General features: G+C 38.0%; 1 protein-coding gene across 1 annotated transcript in view; it reads right to left on the reverse strand.

Moving 5' to 3' along the window:
* Positions 1–21,835, reverse strand: part of Ralgapa1 (Ral GTPase activating protein catalytic subunit alpha 1) — a 274,127-nt gene that overhangs the window by 101,370 nt on the left and 150,922 nt on the right. Inside the window, 4 exon segments of the mRNA NM_020083.4 lie at positions 2,095–2,166; positions 5,117–5,978; positions 14,435–14,618; positions 15,743–15,877. Of these exon segments, the coding sequence (NP_064468.4) occupies positions 2,095–2,166; positions 5,117–5,978; positions 14,435–14,618; positions 15,743–15,877 (1,253 nt within the window).

The raw sequence follows: 21,835 nt of genomic DNA on the forward strand, positions 1-21,835 counted from the left end.
ATAAGAAAATACTCAGGAATTACCCATATAAGCAAGTTTTGGGTCTCAGAATAAGACAGCAAAATTATTCATGGAAAATATATTATGTAGCTTTAATAAATTAAACATCAGCATATATACAAAACGACAGATAAATCAACAGAAATACACATAGCTTTGAAGCACTAAGCTTACTGTCTGATAAAGGCAATACTAAATCAATAGGAAAGATCCAAGTTAATTTAACAAACTATAAAACTAGATCATTTTCCAACATCCAACCTAGTTCCAATTCTCTTTTTAAAATTACATATTTTTTTTTCCTCATTTAAAGAAGGAGTGAAGCATTCACTTGGCAGGGAAGGGAGAGGCAAAGATTAAAACAGAGACTGAAGGAACACCCATTCAGAGCCTGCCCCACATGTGGCCCATACATATACAGCCACCCAATTAGACAAGATGGATGAAGCAAAGAAGTGCAGACCGACAGGAGCCGGATGTAGATCGCTCCTGAGAGACACAGCCAGAATACAGCAAATATAGAGGCGAATGCCAGCAGCAAACCACTGAACTGAGAATAGGTCCCCTATTGAAGGAATCAGAGAAAGAACTGGAAGAGCTTGAAGGGGCTCGAGACCCCAAAAGTACAACAATGCCAAGCAACCAGAGCTTCCAGGGACTAAGCCACTACCTAAAGACTATACATGGACTGACCCTGGACTCTGACCCCATAGGTAGCAATGAATATCCTAGTAAGAGCACCAGTGGAAGGGGAAGCCCTGGGTCCTGCTAAGACTGAACCCCCAGTGAACTAGTCTATGGGGGGAGGGCAGCAATGGGGGGAGGGTTGGGAGGGGAACACCCATAAGGAAGGGGAGGGGGGAGGGGGATGTTTGCCCGGAAACCGGGAAAGGGAATAACACTCGAAATGTATATAAGAAATACTCAAGTTAATAAAAAAAAAAAAGAAAAAGACAAAAAAAAAAAGAAATACTCAAGTTAATAAAAAAAATATCGAAAAAAAATAAAATTACATATTTTTAAAACTTATGTATTTATTTTTATTATTGCTATTTATGTGTATATGCATGTCTGTATATATGTATGTGCATATTAGTGCCCATGCAAACAAAAAATGGGTGCCAGGTCTCAGGCATTGGAGCTACAAGGCAATAGTGAGCCACCTGACATGGTGCTCGGAACTGAATTCAGTTCCTGTGCAAGCGCAGTGCATGCTTTTAACCACTGAGTCACCTCTCGAGCTCTCTCCCTTTAAGAGAGTTTTTATTTACAACTATTACTACTATTATTATTATTTCTCTTTTTATTATTGTATGTATATGTATGCATGCCAGCTACCTTTGTTATACAACCCACACCTACCTGCCTAAGAAGGTTCTACTCACAATAGACCGGGCTCTCCTACATCAATTCACAACCAAGAAAATGCCCCAAAGACATGCCCACAGGTTAATCTCACAAATGCAATTCCTTAATTGAAGTCCCCTCTTCCTAAGGGTGTCAAGCACATTTATGAATATAAAGAAACCCAAGATGAAGAGCCTTTTTGAAGAGGATCCTAACAAGCAGAAGAGATGTAAATAGGAGTAGTGTATGAATAAAAGGGCAACTTTGGTAAACGTAATGAGATGGTTCAGCATAGGGCTTTTCAAAATGGAGCATTCATGGAGCAAATGTGCATCTCAGCTCATTTCACTTTGAATTCTTATACAACAGTGATGTCATGGCAGGTTGCTTATTTTAAATTAGCTGTTCAATCTATCATAAGCGAATGAGTTATGATTAAGTATGGCACAGAAACCTAAGGATATTTTACACATTCAATTGGTTTTCTCCAATTTAAAGGGAATTGTGAAATGCACAAAAAGAATACAAGTATTTCAAATACAAGTATTTCAAGTATATCAAACATCTTAATGCAGTTCTAAAATTTTCTTAAAAAATAATCTATCTACAATATAATGACCCAGTTTTTACTCAAAAGCTGTAACTTAACAGTACAGTATTAGTTTCCATTGCTGTTCGCAATATTACTATCAACAGAAATAGCTAAGAGTTTCCAGTTGTAAATATGAAGATTTCCCAAGAACTCACCACTGCCTTGAATCCAAGTTCCTCAGTTCTCTGAGCAGCTTTTCATTTTTCTTCAGGAGATGAAAGCTCCTCCTAAATGGAGAGATTTATAAACATTTCATCATCTTTGCAGTGAAGGACTTGTTAGTCTGCAAACACTTCCTGTTCTACTCATACACTTTTCTACACTTTTAACACAAAGGAGAACTAGACCCTAAAGAAAATGTAAAGAATCTGTGTCAGCATTTTTTTCTACCAGGCCTTCATTCATTGTTGATAGCATACCTTACTAAGGTCAGATTAATCTCCCCGTGTGGATGTTGTGAGCACCCAAATTTATATCCAGAGAAATAGATACAAGAACTTGTAAAAATCAGCTTTTTTTCTTTGTTTTATATTACATGTCTTAAAATATTTTGCTGTTGGCGTGTGTATGTATGTGTGTGTATATATTTTACCTCAGTCCTATTATGACATATATGTGTGTGTGTGTGTGTGTGTGTCTGTGTGTATAGACACACATTATAAACCCTCAGTCCTATAATTTTTTTTAAAATGTGAATAAACATAATTTTTACTTTATGTGTGCTAAACATGTATAGAAAATCAATACAAAATACAAATGTACCTACTTTTGACAGAAAGTACAAGAATTTATTGCCATGAAATATAGCTTTCCATCTTTAACTTTTCTTGGGAGACAGTATATAGGCCATTCCACAACAAGAAACTAGAGTGTGCTGCTATAATAACTAAATTATGTGTGGTCAGACACAAACGTAGAGCAATCTATGCTCTGTACAGAATGGCCTGGGACTGTAGAGGTGGCTTAGCAGGTAACAGTGGCTTTCTGAATAAACCTGACAATCCTAGTGTACTCCCTCCAACTCTGATGTACAAAGACAGAAACAATTCCTGTGAATTGCTCTTTGACTTCCACATATGTGACATAGCATGTAAGTACCCTCATACCTCAGAAAGTAAATGAGAAGGGAATGTAAAATGGCTTGGGCAAGAAGACTGTTTAACCAATGGAAGGCTTTAAATCAGAGAAAACATACATACTAAGCGCGCACGAGAGAGAACAGGTCCTTCTTAATGCTTCACATGCACCTGGGATACTGTAGATTTCTTCATCCAGTAATTTCTGAGCTTCCCCTCCCTCCTACCATAAGCTAAATAACAATGACATACCTCTATTATTTAATGATAAAGTAAATAATGTCTCATCTTCTACTCTACTATATATTTTGATGGTACAAAAATTAAAAACTATTTAATATGTTTAATTACTATTAAAAACAACAACAAAATCTAAATATAGTCAGGCATGTTGGCACATCCCTATAGTCGCAGCACTTGAAAGGTAGAGGCAGAAGGATCAAAAGGTTTAAGGTCACTTGCAGCTACAAAGCCATTTCAGAACCAGTCTGGATTACATGCAATCTTGTCTTAAAAACCAGAACAAGGGGTTGGGGATTTAGCTCAGTGGTAGAGCGCTTGCCTAGGAAGCGCAAGGCCCTGGGTTCGGTCCCCAGCTCCGAAAAAAAAAAGAACCAAAAAAAAAAAACACCAAAAAACAGAACAAATAAAAGACATAAATATCTAAGTAATGCTTTACATAAAGTAAATCTTTTTTTTTTTCTTTTCTTTTTTTCGGAGCTGGGGACTGAACCCAGGGCCTTGCACTTGCTAGGCAAGCGCTCTACTACTGAGCTAAATCCCCAACCCCTATAAAGTAAATCTTAAGTGTTTTTGTACATTATTTCTTTGTATGGAGGTAAAAAAATATTCTTAATTTAGACACTATAGGCCAAACTTCAAAGACAAAGGATCTCTAACCTAGTTCTGATTTAAGTCCAATGTTCTCATTTAACTTCTAACTTGATTTTTGCAAGGTATTTGGTTCTCCTGTCTTCTGTACTGGACGTTAAAGACAAGGCCTTGCAAGTGATAAGTGTACCCTTTAGTATACTGCCCTTCTAGCCTATCTTAAGGTTATTATTATTGTTGTTGTTATTTAATAGAGACAAGATCTCTTGTAGCCCAGGCTGGCCTTCTGTCTACCTTCAGAAAGCTAGGATTACGGGTATACCATTATGCCCTGTACTCTACTTTAAGCTTTTAAGAAGATTTTATAAATGTAAAAGGAAACAAGATAGAAGGGGAAAAAAATCAATTTTTTTCTTGATTTGATCCTGAATTTTGAGTTACTTCCTTAATTCAAAGTTGAAACAAAAATATTATCTAAAATATTATCTAAAAACTGATAGGTTTAAGTAAAGGTTTAAAAATTTGGTTTTCTTTCAATTATATTATAATTTCTAAGTTATATAGTTTTAGTAGTTACTATGAAAATGTTAGTAATGTACTGAATTAAATTATTTTTATTCTCCTGAATTTCATATAAATCAATGGTTTAAAAAAAAAAACAACCAACCAATCAACTAAACACAAACAATTTGCCTATTGCCAAAAAAACTAAGAGATAGAATTTATAGGTTTTATTTTCTTTTCAAAGAGTTTTTGTTAAAGATTTATTTTGTGTGTATGAGTGTTTTGCAAAACACATGTGGTACCTGAATGCCTGGTGTGAGGTTAAAAGAGGGATGCTGGATCCTCTAGCACTGAAGTTGCAGTTAGTTGTTAGCTACCATGGGGGGCAGGGACTAGAACCGGGTTCCTCTGAAAGCGCAAGGGCTCTAAACCACTCAATCAGCTTTTTAGCTCCTAGCTTTCTGAATTCTTAATTATGCGTGTTTATGTGTGTAGGTATGTACAGCTGAGTACAATGCCCAAGGAGGCCATAAGAGGACGGCATAAGATTCACTGGAGCTGGGGTTAAAGTTATGAGGTCCTCATTGGGAATGCTAGGAACTAAACTTGGGTCCTCTGAAAGACCAGCACACGCTCTTACCTGCTGAGCCATCTCTCCAAAATGGTGATAGAATTTAATAAGAAAAAGAATACATACTACAATTCCTGATCAGAAGAAAAGGACTAATTTAAAAAACAAAAAACGAAAGGAAAACTTTCTTCTTACCGTTTGTCCCAGGAATTCATTCCCAATATACTAAGAAGCAATCTGCAGTAATAAAATGCTGACTGAGGTTTCTGAGGTGTTGGTTCATCTTGTTCTGAGGCTTTCATGTTTAAGTCATTAAAGTGCTTTTCTACAAACTCTTTTTCTTCTGTGTATTGCTTAAGGATAGCATTAATGACATCATTCTCCTGTTTTTCAGAAATGCACACAGGTTGTGGAGCAGGAACATTGAGGGAGATTCCAGTTCTCTGTAAACATTCAGGACTTGTAGTGCCTAAATACTGCAGGAGCTCATCAAGAACATCTTCCTCCTCTCTTATTGTAGACCAAGTTGGAACAGTTTCTCTAAATCTTCTAAGCTGGAGAGAAAGTCCATCTTTTACTGTTATGTCTTCTAAGCATTCATTAGATGTAGGAGGCTCTTCTGGTTTCTCTTGGTAAGACATTGAAAGTATGAAAGATGTAGGTTCAGGCAAACCACTTACAATGGGTGGCCCATACAGTATGGCAGAATCCCATGAGTACTTTCCAGAGAGATCACGTACTATGATTCTAACATTTGAGTTGGCTGACACAAGGCCAGCAGCTAAACCTCCTCCAGGCACACTCTCTTCTGATCTTATCTGGATACAAGACACTAAGGTTGTATTATTCAGCACAAAGAACTGAATATTTGGACTGTCAAAGAGCTCAGGAGAAAGTTCAGTACTTTCGCTATAATGATTGTCATGATTCTCACACACCTGACTCGTTAGCATAGCAGGACCACCACTCATTGGATAATGGCCCAGGTGATTCACCAGATGGGTAATAACAGTACGGGCTGCTATAGAAATTAATCCTTGTTGCATCTGAGTTTTCACTAAAAAAAACAAAAACAAAAACCAAAAATCACAAATGAGCAGGAATAACACTGCTTCCTAGCATAGAACTGAGAACTTCATTGCGCTGCTAATGTCACAATCAAATATTTGGATAAACAGTAACACTGCAATTTAGCTTTTGCTTTTTCTCTTTTGAGACAGGGTTTCCCTGTGTAGCCCTGGCTATTCTAGAGCTCCCTCTCCAGACCAGGGTGCCTTGAACTCACAGATCTGCTTGCCTCTGTCTCCTGAGTGTTGGGATCAAAGTTTTCTTATTATAGGAATACTAGCAAATAGTAAGGGAAATTTTTTTAATGAAGTAGCTTTGTTTATTTTATAAGAAAGCCCTTTTGAAACTGTTGCTAGTGATCTACAATTTAAATGAAAGCTTTTAAATGTAAGATCACCTTTGAAGATCAACAGTATCAGAAATCAATTTCCTGAAATACACTAAAAATACAGATTAAAAAGCCAATAAAATCTATCCAACTGAGATGTTTATCTCATAAAGATATTCCAGATTTAGAGGTATAGTTTGCAACATCTTTAAATGTCATTTCATTCTGGCTTTTATTACTGATAAAGTATGTCAGAGAACAAATGATATCTGAATTAAATTTCAAGAATGAGAATAAATTTAAATAGTAAATCAGTGTACCCTTATATGACAAGGAAACTTTAAAGGCCAAGCTCCAAATATGAGCTGTGGGCTGGAAAGATCACTCATTGGTTAAAAGCACTTGCTGCTCTTCCACAGGACCCAAGTTTGATTCCCAGAACCGAAATCAGGAAGCTCACAACTGCTGTACTCCAGCTCAAACTAACAGAAGAAACTCGTGCTTCCTTAGGCACTGTACCCATGTGCATATACCCACTAACATACACACACAGATACACAGACACTCAGACACACACACACACACACACACACACACACACACACACACACACACACACACACACTTTAAAAAGAATAAAAATAAACCTAAAACTATAGGTTGCGGATGCAGTTCAGTTGTAGGACATTTGCCTAGCAATGGCAAGTCCCTAAGATTGATCTCCAGTGCTTTACAAAAAAATTAAACAAATAGAAACAAAATATAAAAATTAAAAGTTCCTGTTGGGTCTACTCATTCAGGCATTATAATTTTCTAAGTAAATTTTATGGGTCAATATGGTCAAGCCTGAAAGTATGTGAAAAGCATTTTTTCCTTCCTTATCCATTATATTAAGGAAACTAGCTAAGCAGATTCATAAATATGAATATGAAAGAATATATGAAAGTAAAATAAAACAACAATGGTTTGAGAGGTCTAGAAAGGCAAGATGTCTGACATTAGGATCTGAAAGAGGGGGAAATGTAGTGGCTTGAATGAGATGTTCCCCATTAAGATTTGGACATTTGAATACTTGGTCCCCAGTTGGAGGCTGTTTGGGGAGGATTAGGGAGGTGTGGCCTTGCTAGAGGAAATATGGGCTTCCAAATGCCATTTGAAGGTAGCTCTTAGCTCTGCTTTAGCATGCTGCTGACTGCCTCCATGTTCCCTGCCAAGACAGCCATGGGGTCCAGTCCTCAAACCATAAGTTCAAATAAATCCTTCTTTCTCTAAGTTGCATTGGCCATGACATTTTATCATAGCAATAGAAAAGTAACTTAAGAGAGGAGAGGAAGAGAAAAGCAGCAGAGAGAGGGAAGGAGAAAAACTAAACAATCACTTAGCAAGTCAGCTGCTAAAGCGCTGGGCTGTGGGGTGCACAGGCGTGTGCTTTACCATTTTCAAGGGAAACATGGTGCTGTATCTAAGTAAATGCACTCATAGATTTACTTGGGTCCAGGCTTAGGTGAAGCTCCCCAGATGGAGAGTGGGATGGGAAGCTCCTAGAGGGCAGGTGGCCTTGTGTGAGTGCCAATGGAGTAATAAACGTGATCCTGGGGTAACTACATAAAGCAATACAAAATGTTCAATCAAACAACAATAAAAGCCAATTAACTGCTGCTGCAATTCTAAGGAGGCTAATATAGAAGTTAGCTTTGGACTGAGTGGTGTTAGGAAGAGAAAGGATTGCTTTCTTGACATTGTCAATTTAAAGAGTAGGTGGAGAGCAGTCATAGGTAAGGATGTATATATTAGTAATTCATGCCAGAAGAAGATGGTTTGTTGTATGAAGGGTGGGAAGAAGTCAGTGTTCTTAACCTCTACCTAAGATTTAGACATAGTTATAGAATGACCATATTTCCCTACTATTCTACTATTGTCAGGAAATAATCTTGTCTTTGTGATATATATGTGTGTATGTATATATATACAATATATCATACATTATATACACTTACTATTATACATTATATTATATACATTATACACATACATATAACATATATAACAAAATTATATATGTATTACATTATATAGTATTTTTTTCTGAAAGCTAACCATTTTGGAAAACTAGGACCTACCTATCCAAACAAATGTAAAGTTTCCAGAACAGAGATTTTTAAAAGTTCTGATTTACATACTATTAGGGAATGAATAGTACTGGGACTGAACTCAGGACCTCATAGCGCAAGGTCTCACACACACTACACAAGTATTTCACTACTGAGGTATAGCCTCAGCAAACTCCAATTTTAAGTGTTTAGCCTGATGATTTTTGGTAAGAGGAATATAATTTTGTTACTATCAAAACACTGGATATATAGAAAACTGTTTTATTTTATATAAAAAGGCACTTATGTAAATTGTATTTCAACAAACTTACAAAAACTGGCTTGTGCACTGCTGGCATAATTTCTTAAAGAGGAAAGAGTCTAGTGTTACAGTTTTAAGGTCTCAGCCGTTGAAATTGAGAACTAGGACATGGGGTAGGCTAGAAAGATGAGCAAGCAATCAGGTTCTCTGCTCACCACGTGATCTCTAAATCTTAACATGGACAGCTGTTATTAGTATTCTATGATTGTTCAACTGTTAATATAAAAAGTTAATCTTCCATAGTTTTATGTGGGCACACATAAACAGAAAGATGTTTTAGCATATTGAGCTGTTCTTAAACTGTGTTTATGCTATTCTGAAAAACAGACATTTAATATCAGATTACAGCATTAAACAGTTCATCTTAATTTATTCTTTCATTTTTAAAACTGTGTAACTAGATGGTGAGAAATGGGACCAGACCCAATCTAATGTTTGCTGTCCATTCCCTAATAGTAACTGAATAGGTATGGAATTTCATCTTATACACGAGGAGAAATAGTTTAGAAAGCTAAGTGATTTACTAGCTGGCTTTTGCCTTACATATCAGTATTTAATTTCTATACCTTACCTTTTTTGTAAAGTGCCCTTTTCTTTGTGACAACTGAAAAGATTAACTTAAAACTTAAATTTTCTGTGGACAGGATCTTCAAAACGGGTATTAATTAGGGTAAGTTACTAAGTAACCAGCTAGGGTGCACAGGAAAAGTTGACCTAAATATGAGTAAGTTACGTTATAAATGGCAATAAATGGTTAAAACTACCTTTGTTTGTTTGAGACAAGTTTCTGTGTAGACTTGGTGGCCCTAGAACTCACTCTGTAGACAAGGCTAGCTTTTAAGTCAGAACTTAGGAGATCCACCTGCTTCTGCCTTCCAAGTTCTGGTATTAAACCATGTGCCCCCCATCATGCCCGGTGAAACTGACTTTTTTTTTTTTTTGATTTAGTAAAAAAATTTCTATTCTTTCCTTGTACTTTTTCCTGGTGAGTGATATGTTTAGACAGGCAACCCATTTCTAAACAACGAATCTTCTACAGAACATAAAAGTTTACAATATGAAGAGAGCATAGTTTAACAGATGAAATCACAAAAAGAGATTCTCAGAAACACTCTGGGTTTGGCTTGCTCACAAAAAGAACCTCCTTAAATCCCATTATTCCATAAGAACAGCCTAGATTTACATGTAGAAATTAATTTAAAGCTCTTTTTTTATAAAGCTCAGAATAATAAATACGAACTATGCAATTTTAATAGCATTACAAGGAATATATCTTTTAGTAATTTCCCCTTTGAATTTTCTCATAAAGAAACCCTAAGAAGCCCAAGAAGAAGAAAGACAAAAGTGTGGATGCTTCAGTCCTTCTTAGAAGGGGGAACAAAATACTCATGGGAGGGAATATGGAGATAAAGTGTGGAGCAGAGACTGAAGGGAAGGTCATCCAGAGACTGCCACACATGGGGATCCAGCCCACATGTAAACACCAAACCCAGACACTTTTACTGATGCCAAGAAGTGCTTACTGACAGGAGCCTGATACAGCTGTCTCCTGAGAGGCTCTGCCAGCCTCTCACAGGTGGATGCTCACAGCCAACCACTGGACCGAGAACGAGGTTCCCAATGGAGGAGTTAAAGAAAGAACTGAGGTAACTGAGGAAGTTTGCAACCTCATAGGAAGAACAACAATATTAACCAGCCAGACCCTCCAAGCTCCCAGGGACTAGACCACCAACCAAAGAGTACACATGGAGGGACCCTTGGCTCTAGCTGCATATGTAGCAAAGGATGGCCTTGTTGGGCATCATTGGGAGGAGAGGCCCTTGGTCCTGTGAAGACTTGATGCCCCAGTGTAGGGGAATGCCAGGGCAGGGAGGTGGGAGGGAGTGGGTGGGTAGTGGGGGAGCACCCTCATGGAGGCAGGGGGTGAAGGGATGGGATAGGGATTTTCTGGAGGGGAAACTTGGAAACTGAAATGTAAATAAAGAAAATATTCAATAAAAGAAAAAAAAAAAAGAAACTCCAAGAATGGCCCAGCTCATTCTGTAGAAAATAAACCCCCAAGCCCAGACATTAGTCTGCCCTATACATCTTCTTCCCAAAGGACAGAATAGTGGGAATTCAGTTTGAAAGAGTTTGTAGACCTAGGCATGGAGATGCACTTATGCAATTCTATACTTGGGTCGGCTGAGGCAGGAGCATCAGGAGGAGCTCAAGGCTGGCCTGAATACACAGTAAGGCCCGTCAAAACCACAACATATCCACTTAAACACCTGCCACCTGCCTTAAGCAGCAAACAAAAATAGCAAGCCTGAAAAAGCTACTGCAACCTGATATAATTATTAACACTGAAAAACTTAAAGGATAAGTTTTCAAATTTAGATATGAGCAAAATCATTTTTTCTTCTAAGTTGCTTCTCTAAATTTAGGATATATGAATATATATGAAAAGATCAAAATTTCTTAACTTGTTAATTGGATAATTAGATTTATTTAGTTTTTTGAGCAGTAAACTAAAGAAAATATTTCTTTCAAACTTACCTCCTAAGATAAAAAAAAAGACAAAGATTCTCTAATTTAAAAATTAAAATGAAATTCTAAAATAACGAGTCTGGTGACGAGATGCAGTGAAGACACCAGTGTTTCCAAGGCGTTCATAACTAGCACTCGCTCAACACATCTCGCTAACGGGGTTAGCTTTTCAGATTGTCACACTAAACAAATCCTACATCATTTGCAGCAAACCCATAATTACAGATTATTATGGCATACAAAAGCAGCAAGCCATCAAAAGCTGCCACAATTCACTATGCTGTAAAAGACATGCAGAGGAAGTTAATTTTGGCAAATGTTTTAAATATTAGCTTTGTATAATACGTATAGGTGAAACTATAATTACTACAAAATGGATCTTTGGTGCCTCTTTTCACTCTGCCCCAGCAAATAATGAATTTTGGTTTTTTTGGCTAATAAAACTACTGCCAATTGACAAAAAGCCAACTTCACTACCTTCCCTTGATAATTATAGCCATTCTTGCCAATAGTTTTCAATTCACTTTTCAATCCAATACAGAGCTGATTATGGGCACTCTATGTTTAGAATTCATTGGCCAAAAAGGTACTTGAAGACAATGAAGCATTTCTTAGACAAGGTCACAATGATCAGTCATTTTTGTCTTAAAAAATGAAAAAAAAAAACCCTCAACAAACCCCTATATGAAATGCCCCTCTCTGCAAACCCAAGCAAACCCCCAGCATCTAGTCACTATAGACCAGAGTAAAGTTATACCACCTGTTGAAATATCACCCTGTTCCTAAATGATTCTGAATTTATGTGGTCCTCACTATCTTTGAAAAAAACCCAAAAGGAACAATTTGACACAGGGGACAGAGTACAAAGAATTTGGTAGTTAAAAGCTTCTTTTACATATCTTTCCTTTACTTATTGTATTCTACAGCAAAGTTTATATAAAACACATTGAAACTTGGGGGGTGGTTCAGCAGGTAAAGACAATTGCTACCAAGCCTGGTGACTTGAATTCTACACTTAGAACCCACACAGTCAAAGTGCAAAGCTAACTGCTGTGAGTTGTTCTGTAACTTCCAAACACAAGTTGTGTCCACACGTACTCTATATATTTTAGACAGTAATAAAAAATGTTATATGCAAGTAAATTTTCTTTATTATTCTGTTTAAAAATATACTGTATTAAAATGTTACCTTTGAATGAAAAGAATAACCATCTTTTTATATAACATTAAATAAAATAAACACTCTGATATGTAAAGGGAACTTTTCATTACTATCAATTATTGTTTAGTTTCTTTGTCCTATTACTTTGCCCAAAACATGTTTTTCAGAACTAATAATTAAATTCTTATATTCCTATTAAGTGTACTTGTGCTATAGGCAAGTTGTTAGCAAATTATATTTAGTTGGATTCAACTCAAAGCTGTAGCTAATCAATTTCCTTGACTTTTAATCTCATAACTTCAGTTTTATGTATGTCATCAATCCATTATTAGGGTGAAGTCTTAACTCTTTTAATCGTTTGTAGCTACTTTTTCTATGTTGGAAAATCAAGTTCTTAGCCTACTCTTTAACCACAATTTCCTAGTCTGATGGCTCTCCAATTGCGCTTTTAGAGGTCCTTGGAGAAGTCTCTGGAAAGGGAAGAACAACTCTACTACACTTTATTTTAAAGTTGTACAAATTGGGCTTCCTTGTAAAACTTATTTGAAGAAAGTCTACTCCTTAAAACGCCTTGGAAGAGCTGCTGGCACAGTAAACCAACTCTCTCTCAGCCAAGGCTGCCTACTGTGCACACGCAAAGCCTTGGAAACCCCAGCACTCTCACAACACAGCCATCGAAGGCTTCTAAGGAATGGAGCAGCCATAGTGTACTGTGAGCTAAACTGTGAACCGCGCTTCACTTTGTTCCACCCACACCCACTTCCTACACCTTCAGAGCACCGTTTTCTCCCGAGTTATTAGTCACTTCAGCAAAGTCGGGGTCCAGATGTAAACCACAAACCAATATTCAGATATTCATAGTTCCTCTGAATTTCTGTCAAACTCGCCTTACTAAATGATGATCAAAAGTTTTTGATAGTTTTTATTTTTCATTTTCACTTTCCTAATGCTAAATGAAGGGCGAATACTAGCACTAATGAGTTCCAGTATATACCTTCGGGGACTTAAATAATACCCAACTCACTTGTATCCTTAGATTTTAAGTAAATAAAATCCCCTTAAACTGGAATGAGCTTTTAGTTTACCTCCTTTAAGAACAGTATGTCACCATACACAAAGTTCAAGTCCAAGTGGATCAAGGACCTCAACATAAAACTGGATACACTCCAATTAGTACAAGAGAATGTGGGGAAAAGCCTTGAACTCATTGGCAAAGGCAGAAATTTCCTAGACAAAACTCGAATGGCTCAGGCTCTAAGATCAAGAATTGATAAGTAGGACCTCATGAAACTGAAAAGCTTCTGTAAGGCAAAGGACGTTGTCATTAGGACAAATTGGCATCCTACAGATTGGGAAAAAAAAATCTTCACTAACCCCACATCTGACAGAATGCTAATATCCAAAATATATAAAGAACTCAAGAAGCTACCAAAAACTAAACAACCCAATCAAAAAATGGGGTATATACGCTTACTACAAGCCTGATAACTTGAGTTTTACCTGAAAACACGACAGGAGAATGTTGACTCCTATAAGTTGTCCTCTGTGCATATACACATACACAATCAAATATAAAATGTTTTACAAAATGTTGTTGAAGGCTGAACTCACTATGTGCTAAGAGTTGTGCAAAGGGATTTACATATATAATCTCACTTAGAACTCAAAATAATTCCTGCTGGAACTAATATTATTATCTGTATTTTATAAATGGGGAACTAGAAAGTCACTAAGTCTATAAGACTTCAAAATTCTCTTATTCTACAAAAATACTATGAAATCTACAATAAAATAATCTTAAAAGTAATTCAGTCAGAGTATAGAGGGCATATTGTAATATACAAAATTAGTAATTGTACATATGAAGATATTTCTTAAACTGAACTAACCTGTGATAGGTAAACACATGGTCAGGTAAACAACTATAGCCAGAGACCTATTTTCATACATGGACTTAGCACACACCTAGCCAGCACCCCAGGCAATAGCACTGTCTTGAGGGAACTCCCATTACCTTCTGTCACCGGCTGCAGTTTAGAAGACCGTTCTGAATCAGGAGAGTGTAGAGGTTCAGGCTCTCTCAGACTTTCCAAATGCATAAAAGGGTCATAATCTACAGATGCCAAATCAGAAAGGCTTATTGGAAAGTACTTTGGATGGCTAAAACTTTGTGCTCCATATACACACCCATGTAAAACCTAGGGAAATATGAAAATACAAAGTCACTGGTAACATAAAAGCTTGAAAAAAGTTAAATTTTTAAAACTTAGCTCTTAAATGAAGGTAATATTATCTCATAAAAAGGGGAGTGAACATTGATAAGTGGCCATTAGCCCAAATGCTTGAATTACCCTAGATGCCTAGAACAAATGAAACTCAAGACGGATGATCAAAATGTGAATGCTTCACTCCTTCTTTAAAAGGGGAACAAGAATACCCTTGGCAGGGAAGAGAGAGGCAAAGATTAAAACAGAGACTGAAGGAACACCCATTCAGAGCCTGCCCCACATGTGGCCCATACATATACAGCCACCCAATTAGACAAGATGGATGAAGCAAAGAAGTGCAGACCGACAGGAGCCGGATGTAGATCGCTCCTGAGAGACACAGCCAGAATACAGCAAATACAGAGGCGAATGCCAGCAGCAAACCACTGAACTGAGAATAGGACCCCCGTTGAAGGAATCAGAGAAAGAACTGGAAGAGCTTGAAGGGGCTCGAGACCCCATACGTACAACAATGCCAAGCAACCAGAGCTTCCAGGGACTAAGCCACTACCTAAAGACTATACATGGACTGACCCTGGACTCTGACCTCATAGGTAGCAATGAATATCCTAGTAAGAGCACCAGTGGAAGGGGAAGCCCTGGGTCCTGCTAAGACTGAACCCCCAGTGAACTAGACTGGTGGGGGAAGGGCAGCAATGGGGGGAGGGTTGGGAGGGGAACACCCATAAGGAAGGGGAGGGGGGAGGGGGATGTTTGCCCGGATACCAGGAAAGGGAATAACACTCGAAATGTATATAAGAAATACTCAAGTTAATAAAAAAAAAGGGGGGGGGAGTGAAATGTAACCAATGGTTTTTATATTCTCAAAATCTAACTTCTCTCAAACTTCTGTTATGGAACAAAAAGTTTATCTTATAAGAAGTACTTAGAAGTTACTTTTAGGTTCTTTAAGCAAAGTCTGTGTATTTTAGAAAATATCTAGTTCTAAACAATGAAAACGTTATACTCAGAAATGTTACCAGATACTGAATGCTATTTCACTATTTTTAAAAAGACTTGGGTATGAAATAAATAAAGTAAGCAAGAAGATTTACCTTATAAATACAGTTGAGGACAGATTTTTCTGTCTTCTCATTTTCTGCTCCTGTAGAATGGACTGATTGGAGTAGTGTCTTTAAAGGTAAGGCCATGATCCAGTCCAGAAGGCAAAGAAGTAATGACACAACCAACTGTAAGGAATAACAGTAAAAGGGTCATCAATGTAACTTATAGGAGAAGGGTTTTCCCCACCCACTTTTTTTTTTTTTTGAGGAAGGCTCTCATGTGGCCAAGGATGTAGCAGCTATGAAGGTCTAATATTAATTATCAACTTGATAGGATCTAGACTCACCTAGGAGACAAATTGCTATGTCTGATAGAGTTTCTAAATTGGATTGAGAGATTCTGTCTCAAAATAATAAGGTGGAAAGCAATTGCGAAAGACACCAAACATAAACCCCTGGCCTCTACATAAACATGCACACATGTGCACATGTGTGTACACAACCATACATGTATACATGCAGGAAAGGTGGAGGTGAGATACCTTAAATGAAAATGTTATACTCGGAAATGTTACCAGTACTGAATGTTATTTCACTATTTTTACAAAGACTTGGTTATGAAATAAATAAAGTAAGCAAGCTACCTTAATCGTGGGTAGTACTTTTACATGCACTGGGGTACAAAACTGAATAAAAACATGAAAGCAAGCAGGGAGACAGCACTTCTCACTCTCTGCTCCCTAACTACACACACGGTGTGACTAACTTTCCTTAAATTTATCAAGTATTTTATTAAAGAGAAAAGAAAAATAACTAATACATTAGCCATAAATAACCTTGAGTTCCTGATCTTCCTGCTTTCACTTCCCAAGTACTGAGACTACAAACCTGTACCAACATGCCAGGTTTATGTAGTGCTGGGGACTGAATCCAGGGTTTTGTTAAAGCTAAGCAAGCATGTTATCCATTGAGGTATCTTCAGACCTCCAATAATTAATAAATTTCTTATTCTTGGGTTCTAGAATTTATTATAGGAACCATAAATCCTAACTTTAACTATAAACACCAACATAGGTACACAATTCATTAATTATAAAACTAATATAGATGGAGGTTGAAAGTTCAGCCCAGAGAAAGAGCATCAAAGCTGGGTACCCTAAGCATTAGACAAAAAGGAAAAGGTAACGTAACTGCATCCAAGTAACTATACAAAGATGTAAGATAAGGCACCAGCTCACATACGAGCATCATACCTGCTTTCCATTGTTTCTATTCATTTATTATTTTTGTGTATGTATGTATGTATGTATGTATGTATGTATGTATGTATGTATGTATGTAGGGAATGGATGTACTATGAAGCTTGTGGAGGTCTGAGGACAACTTGTGAGAGTCTGTTTTCTCCATCCACCATGTAGATTCTGGAGATTAAGCTTAGGTTGTTAGCCTTGGTGACAAATACTTATACCCATGGCTACATCTCATATCTCCAGCTCTCTTGTGCGTATGTATGTGTATGTGTATTCAGTGCCTTCTCGGTTGCTCTCCATCTTGTATGTGAAACAGAATCCCTCACTGCACCTAGTGCTCACTGATTCACCTAGACTGGCTAAATAGCAAGTCCCAGGTATCCTCCTGCGTCTGGTTTCCCAGCACTGGATTACTGGTGTGGACACTCAGCCTGGCTTTTTATGCTGAGCTGGAGGCCTGAAGTGAGGTCGTCAGGCTTGCATGTCAAGCACTTTACAGTCTGAGGCTCTCCTCGGCTACGTCCATCATCCTTTTCTAATTTGTAATAGCTCACTGAGTATCTTATAAGAAAGCAGTTACTCACTTTATTAAATAAAAGCTTTCATTAAGTTTTGAGACAATATTGTAGACATAATACTTTTACCCTAAGACAAAATTATCTTATGTATTAGACTTAAAAATTATAATTAATGTTAAGTAATAATTAGTGCCATCCATGAAAGTGACAACCAGGCGGCAGCAGCATGGATCTGCTCATCTTGAAAGATGAATTCTCCAAGTAAAGGTTTAATCCTATTCTAACCAATGGACCCTCACAAAACCAAAACCCTCCAAATAAGAGAGAGAGAGAAAGAGTATCTGTAGTAGTTTAAATGAGAATGGCCCCCAAAGGCTTTTATGAATACTTTGTTCCTCAAAGATAGAACTGTTTGAGAAATATTAAAGGTGTAGCCTTGGTGAAGGAGCTGTCTCACAATGGCTGTGAGAACCAACAATTGTTAGAAAACACAGCCCATTGCAAACTGGTACAACCACTCTGGAAATCAATTTGGAGGTTCCTCAGAAAATTGGAAACAGATCTACCTAAAGATCCAGCAATACCACTCTTGGGAATATATCCAAAAGATGCCCCACAATGCCACAGGAACACATGTCCCACTATGTTCATAGCAGCCTTATTTCTGATAGCCAGCAGCTGGAAACACCCCAGAGGTCCCATGACAGAAGAATGGATACAGAAAATGTGGTTCATTTACACAATGGAGTACTACTCAGCTATTAAGAATGAGGACATTCTGAGTTTTGCAGGCAAATAGATGGAACTAGAAAATGTCATCCTGAGTGAGGTAACTCAGACCCAAAAGGACATGCATGGTATGTACTCACTAATAAATGGATATTAGCCAAAATAAAAAGTAGAATACCCAAGAGACAGTCCACAGAACTCAAAAAGGTCAAAAGGCTGAAGGGTCGAAGTGAGGACACCTCAGTTCCACTTGGGAGGGAGAAGAAAGCAACCACAAAGGGGGAGGGGAGGGAGGGGATTGGGAGGGAAAGGGGGAGTAGAAGGGTAGAAGGAAACATGACCTGGCATTGGGTGGGGGAAAAGGACTGAATCCCTTGAGGGCCAGTAGAAAGAGTGGAAACAGGTAACCTTGGAAGGAAGGAGGTTGAGAGGACCCTCTAGAATATACCATTGACCTGGGAAGTGAGAGACTCTCAGGACTCAAAGGGGAGGATCATAGATGAAATGCCTTATAGTGGGGAGGGAGAAGTTCACCTCTAACAGAAAGAGAGGGCATCAAGTGAGGGTTGGGGTTGCTATCCCACAGCCAAAGTTCTGATCCATAATTGTTTCTTTCTGAAAGAACTGCAGAGATGAAAATGGAGAAGAGGCTGAGGAAAAGGAGGTCCAGAGACAGGCCCAAAGGGGAATTCAGGTCAAGGGGAGGCCCCAAGGCCTGACACTATTACTGAGGCTACGGAGTGCTCATAAAAAGGGACCTACCATGACTGCTCTCCAAAAGACCCAACAAACAATAAAAGAGTCAGATGCAGATATGTGCACCCAACCAATGAACAGAAGCTGCTGACCCCTGTGGTTGAATTACAGAAAAGCTGGAGGAAGCTGGGGAGGAAGGCAACCCTGTAGGAGGACCAGCAGTCTCAAGTAACCTGACCCCCTAAGACCTCTTAGACACTGGATCACCGTCTGGATCACATACAGCAGCTGAGATGAGGCCCCGACACATATACAGCAGAGGACTACTGGGTCTGTGTTCAGTCAGAGAAGACGCACCTAACCCGAAGAGACTGAAGGCCCCAGGGAGTTCAGAGGTCTGGTGGGGTGGGGAAATCCTTGTGGAGACAGTGGGGGTGAGAAGGACATATGGGATGTGGAACAGCTGGAGGATGGTCTGGGAATAAAATCTGGAGTGTAAAAATGAATAAATAAATTTCTAAAAAAGTTTAAAATATAATATTATGTTTATAAACAGAACACAAGGTTTGGGCCACTCTTTTGTTATAGAGGACACTCCTGAGTTAGCTAGTGAAATCTAAGATTTATAGATTAGATTACAATTAACAGATCAATGTATCACTGAAATGTTGATAGCTGCACCGTGGTTATAAAGAACTGCTTTATCTTCGGAGAACATAACGAAGTCTGTATGCACTATGTGTAATATGTAGTACATACTATGCATATACTGCACTCAGAGGGATAAAGCAAGTATGTACTAAAGGAGGAGTAAGATGAATTACTAATTAATGACTCTGCCTATTCTGCTTGAAACTTCCCTATAGTATCAAATTGTGGGTTCTGGGTGCTTGCTTACCAAAGCAGGAGGCTGAGTTCCATCTGCAGCATCAAATAAACAAACCCAAATAAACCCTGAAATCAAATGTTCCACCTTAGAACTGAAATCAAAGCTTTGAATTGATGTCAGTAGAAAGAATAAAATCTACTTGCCAATGGTAGGTTCTTTTCTTCAGTTTCATATGTAGTAACAATTATACGAATGTGGGCGATTTAACCTAAATCTTTCCTCTGACTGTTGGGGATAAAAGTTTAGTTTTGTTTAAAGCTGAAATAATTCCTAAGAAGTACATAGTGACAGGGTTGTTCCTTCTTTTTCTTTTTAAATAATCATGATTTAAATGATCTTTTCTCTTTTTTCTTTTCCTGGCAGTGCTGAGGATCAAACCCAGAACTTGTTGCATTCCAGGCAAGTGCTCTAGAAGTAAGCCCCATCTCCAGTTCCTTTTAAGCTCTGTGTCTACATTTAAATTTACAATGTCATATTCACCAATAACACTAAGCTCTCTCAGAATCTAAAATTCCTGGCTTATACAAGCCCATGGCTAAGTAAGAGATATGGACCTAGCTGTAAGTAATTTGATTGTCACCCGTAAGAAATGCACCTATACTGTGCCTTGCTGAAGAGCACTAATGGTTCCTAGACAATAAGACAATTCAGTAAGTGCTTGTCTAAGTGTAATATATAAGCGTCACACAAAATTTTGATGGAAGAAAATACAACAGTGGAGAAAAAACAGTGAATTTGGATAATACTCTGATGCTAATTCTCCCGGGAGGCAAACCAGGCATTCTAAAGTTGCCTAGGATAACATCAATGGGAATTTGAGAACTACAGAGAAATCTGCTACTGGTTCGAGAAGGATGAAGTAAGTCAAGTTGAATGATCATTCCCTGATGACAAGGGCACTCGGTGAAAAGGGTAACCTGGGTAAACTTTGGAAAGAACATTTTTTTCTTAGGTAAGTGACTGGATTATGACAGTGCCATACTAGCTTAAACCTGCTCTTACTTGTTATTGCTGATTAGTGGAGGAATGGATGATAAAATTTAAGACCAGAAAAGCATTTGGGGATTAATTCTGTATCTCCTGAATTTGTCCTGTCTCTTCCACTAGCCCCTCTAGTCACTCCTACTCAACCTCTCCTCTGCCTGCTCAGTATTCTCTGACTGAATCTTAATTGTCTCTCTGTAAGTGAACACATACATTCCTACAATTTTAATACTACTCTGTGTTGACAATGGCAACAGCTTTATTCTTGTCCTTGAGTTCTCTAAACAGGCAAATCAGAATAGCTTTGCTGGTGGTGTCTGCCTGGACTTACTCTCAAAGAGAACAGCACAGAAAACAGAAATGTATTTCCCTCCACTACTTCTTATGGCTTCCCTGAATTTCTCCTTGGTTGCAGATCCCACTTTCTGAATATCTATTTACATACCTTTAGCCTTGGTTTACATCATTGTCACTGTAGAGACTTTTTTTGTTTTAACAAGTTTATTCCACTTAAGTAACTCATTATTGTTTCTAAAGCAACTTTTCACAAAATTCATCCTATTTCATTGTACATTAAATGCTTCAAGAAAAGCAATTTCAAAGAAAGACTTTTCCACAAAACTCCAAGGTTCTTCTTACTGTATTCAAAAGCCTTTAAAACCTAGCCATTTCCCATTTCTGTAGTTTCATGTTATTCAATTGTCAACCATATACAGCACAGTCTATGATATGGAACTGCATCATATTTCCCCCAAATATATTATTCTGTTTTTCATCTCCATGACTACATGTTACTCCTTTTTTTTTCCTCCATCTTTATTAACTTGGGTATTTCTTATTTACATTTCGATTGTTATTCCCCTTCCTGGCTTCAGGGTCAACATCCTCCTAATCCCTCCCCCCCCCATTACCACCCTCCCCCCAACAATCATGTTCACTGGGGGTTCAGTCTTGGCAGGACCCAGGGCTTCCCCTTCCACTGGTGATCTTACTAGGCTATTCATTGCTATCTATGAGGTCAGAGTCCAGGGTCAGTCCATGTATAGTCTTTAGGTAGTGGCTTAGTCCCTGGAAGCTC

This window comes from Rattus norvegicus, chromosome 6, assembly GCF_021556685.1.
Source record: "Rattus norvegicus strain SHRSP/BbbUtx chromosome 6, alternate assembly SHRSP_T2T, whole genome shotgun sequence".
Classification (NCBI taxonomy): domain Eukaryota; kingdom Metazoa; phylum Chordata; class Mammalia; order Rodentia; family Muridae; genus Rattus; species Rattus norvegicus.